The sequence below is a fragment of the Pterocles gutturalis genome, unplaced genomic scaffold (assembly GCF_000699245.1).
Source record: "Pterocles gutturalis isolate BGI_N339 unplaced genomic scaffold, ASM69924v1 scaffold31926, whole genome shotgun sequence".
NCBI classification, from domain to species: domain Eukaryota; kingdom Metazoa; phylum Chordata; class Aves; order Pterocliformes; family Pteroclidae; genus Pterocles; species Pterocles gutturalis.
Window position 1 is genome coordinate 41,655 of NW_010106515.1, and position 3,760 is coordinate 45,414.

A 3,760-nucleotide genomic window follows, 5' to 3' on the forward strand; every position below is an offset into this window, starting at 1 on the left:
GGGGAAGATGAACTGCAATATTATGCTTGTATCAGCTCTGGTACTAGTGCAGAAGAGAAGATGGAGGGGAACGTTATTGAGAATGAACAGAAGAGCATGATGAAAGAGGAACTAAGGAAAGAGAAAAAGGAAGAGGCCAACAGCATGGATTCTGCTTCCGACAGTACAAGGGACAAGTCCATCGCCAAGTCTGAGGAGCCATCTTCACCACCATCTTCAAGCTCAGCGAAACCCAGGCTGTTTATGATTAAAGATAACACATTCAAGTCACCTCAGGTAATAAGGGCTGTCAAGTTGCCCCTGTTCAGGTCCTTTTCCCTGGATGATACAGTGAGCAGCAGTTATAAGGAAATGGAAAGTAGGTTTATGCGCCCAGCAGAGCACAGCAAGCAGCACCGAAACATGTTGCATGCCCAGGAGGTAGGCTGGTCGGCACCAAGGTGCAGAGGGCCGCAGAACGTGGTGGATGGAGCAACTGACAGAGGTAAAGAGGCCGGTGAGCCTGGATCTACTTCGGCAACACTGGATCCCAGTCTTCTGGAAGATACAGAGAGCTTTTCATTAGGGAAGCTGATGAAAGAAGATGAAGAGATTTGTGCCTTGTTAAATGAAGTTGGGAAAAAGAATGAGGGAAGTGTCTGCAGAAGGAAAGAGAAGCCCCAGACTGGGAAGGCAAGACACAGCTTAACACAGCCAAATTTAGGTCTGGAAAATGACCAAGCACAGAACAAGCCCAGCTATTGCACAGAAAGAAAGACAAATTACTTTAAGAATTATCAATTGTCTAATCGCAGAGGTGGCTCTTGTGTGAAAAAAATAATCACTAGGGAGACAATTTCCCCTGTGACTGGCTCCATAACAGAGGACCATATTTTTTCTCCTGTATCCCGTGAAGCTTTAGAGGACATCCTGCATATGGAAGGTGCACCAGTTTTGTTAGACAGTCTTTCATGCTCTGCTGTTACAAGCCCCAGGTCAGGCAGCATAATGCACTCTCTTGCTGACAGTTCATCATCAGAGAAACCAACAATTTCTCACCTTAGAGAGACTGGGCATGTTATAAACCCTGCCTTGCTGAACATGGCACTAAAAAGCCAAGCTGATATGTCTGAAGAGATACTTGATTCAGTGCAGAGGAATCTGCCTTCTGATTCTGCAGGGGTTGCTGAGAGGTTGGAGCTCAGGGGACTTGGGGAGAGAGCAGCAGGCAAGCCTCCTGCTGTGCCTCCGAAAACAGAAAAGGCTCTGCGGCGGGCCAAAAAGCTGGCAAGCAGGAGAAAGAAAATGCAAGACCAGCAGAAAAAACATCAGACTGAGCATATAGATACTGTAGGGAGAAAGTCTTTTCATTCTGGACAGACAATGGCATCTCCCTCATCCTTTGGATATTCTCCTCTCCATCCTGCCCCTCACTCAACTTTTACTCCCACAGGAACCAGTACAGGGAGACCCAGTGCTGCATCAGCAGTAAGCCCTTCACCATCTTTAACCCAGCGTAAACTCCTTCAGGACCCAGACTCTGGTCAATACTATGTAGTTGATTTACCAGCTGAAGTAAATTTGAAGACATTTTATGACCCAGAAACTGGCAAATATGTTCAAGTCTCAGTCCCTTCCTCTGAAGAGAACTTGTACCAGCCCTCTTTTTCAGAAACTGTGAATTCTCCATATGCCTCCTACCCTAGAGTGCTGCCTTTACCAGCTTCATCTGTAGCAGTGCTGAAGTCTCCTTCTCAGCTCTCTGAACCTGCCTGGTTAATGCCAGCTGTACCAGGAGAACCAGCTGAACTACCTGAAGACAACCAGCAGGACTACAGATATGCTGAAACTGTGGATACTCAGTCCCGTATTGAACCAGCCTCTTACTCCTACAGTCAAGATGCTGAAGAAACTCAAGTTCACTTACGAAAGAACATGACCCCAACCCCAAATACTGACATAGTGTCCCTCACTGATTTAGATGATTTTGCTGCTGAAGGTGTATCTTGAAAACTGAAGTAACACAATATGCCAGCTAGTGTTTTTAAGAACCGTTCAAACACATGCACACAAAAGCACATGCAGATTTGATGTTTGTACACTTTATGTCTGAATATCATTGTGACTGGATGGGGAGGAAAATGAAAGTTGACCATGTTGAAAGAGGCAAGGTGATGATCACTTTGAAGAAGTGTGAAATTGAGCAAGCACCAAATTATCAGTGAGATGAAGAGGCAATGCCAGCTAAACAAATACGACAGTATGAAGCCACTGCTTGCTGCTGCTGCTGCTTTGCCATTATGATGGTTGGGATTGTCAAAGCAAGTGTCCTTTTGCCCAGATGTACTGCATGATGTATGTCACAAAGTAAAACCTATGAGACCATCCTGGCCATCCTATGAGACCTAGGACAGATGCCACATCTACTGAATTTTCCTCACGCTCTGCCTTTGAACTGTATTGACAGGTAGAAAGTATATGGCTACAAATATGCCATAAACCCAAGATTCGTTTTTTGCACACATTGATTGCCCAGATGTCATTGACAAGAAGATTGTATACGGGATGCACAATATAACAGCTATGTCAAAAAACCTTTAAGCAACCAGAATAAAGTTACAGCTGCTCTAGATTTCTCGTTTTGCAATGTCCACTGACATGCTGCTGAATTCTTTATATTTATCTCCAAATAAGTTTTCGTACAGTCAGGGATAATTTAAAATGCATCTTAAAACTTTGATTTATCTTGGTACTTGGCCTGCAAAATTTTTATAAGGGGCAAGGTTGAATGAAATCCCATAACAGTATTTAAAATTTTGTTAGGATGAAAAGACCTTTGCTTATTATAATTTAAATGCTTTTTGGTTTTTTTTTGTTTTCATGCTGTCACTGAAATGCAGTGCTAATTTTTAAAACCTGAAAAATGTTGTACCTAGTTTTGGTCTTGTGAATTCTGTGATTTGGAAAAAAAAAAAAAAAGAAAAAAAAAAAAAGAGAGATACAAAACATCCAAAGTATTGATTTCTAGAAAAGTGCTTCTCTGGATTATCACTTTTCATTGAAAGATCTGAATCAAAATATCACTCATCCTTGTGTAAGATTTTTATCATCATAGATAATGAGAGAACCATGGTGAAAAGATGGAAAATTTGAATGTAATATGCCTGCTTATAAATATCTATATTTGGATATTGGTTTCCTTTTTCTCTGTCTCATTTTCATACTTTTTACCCCAATTAAGACTGAAGAGAAGAAGCTCTAAGGAAGTATTACACCAGTGACTTTCAGCCTGATTCGCATCTCAAGCTATTTTTACAAGATTGTTTTTAGTGAAGTAACACTTGTCTTCCTGAAAAGAAAGAGGAGAATCAAGCCTTTTGCTAATAAATACAATGTGGAATGGGACACAGGCACTGCCCCACTCTTCCAGTTTTAATGTTTATGATAGAGGTTTTCTTCAGCAAATTCTTCATTTCCCAGGACTGAGGCTGCTCTCAGGACACAGACCAACAATTGGTGGTTTGTCTCCTTCCTTAACCTGAACTCAGCTCCCCGGCTTCCTCCATCCCTGACAAAAACCATGCCTTCAGAACCTGTCCTGATCCCATCAGTGCTAATTACTAAAACATTTCCCTTAGAGTGGCTAGACAGATGCTAAAAGCATCTCATCATTGATTTCAGTGGGGTTTGAATTTGGCCTTTACTGGTTTTCTAAGGCTCATTTCACCTGTTATGCAGAGTTGTGTCAGATTTGCTGTTTTGTGATTTGGCAGGGATGGTT

The 3,760-nt window shown here is 42.0% G+C and overlaps 1 protein-coding gene across 1 annotated transcript in view; it reads left to right on the top strand.

Annotated features, from left to right (window-relative positions):
• Window positions 1–1,989, top strand: part of LOC104472234 (chromosome unknown open reading frame, human C10orf71) — a 4,671-nt gene extending 2,682 nt beyond the window's left edge. The window contains exon 1 of the mRNA XM_010087818.1: window positions 1–1,989. This exon is cut by the window's left edge and continues 2,682 nt beyond it. Coding sequence (XP_010086120.1) covers window positions 1–1,989 — 1,989 coding nt within the window.
• The last annotated feature ends 1,771 nt before the right edge of the window (window positions 1,990–3,760 follow it).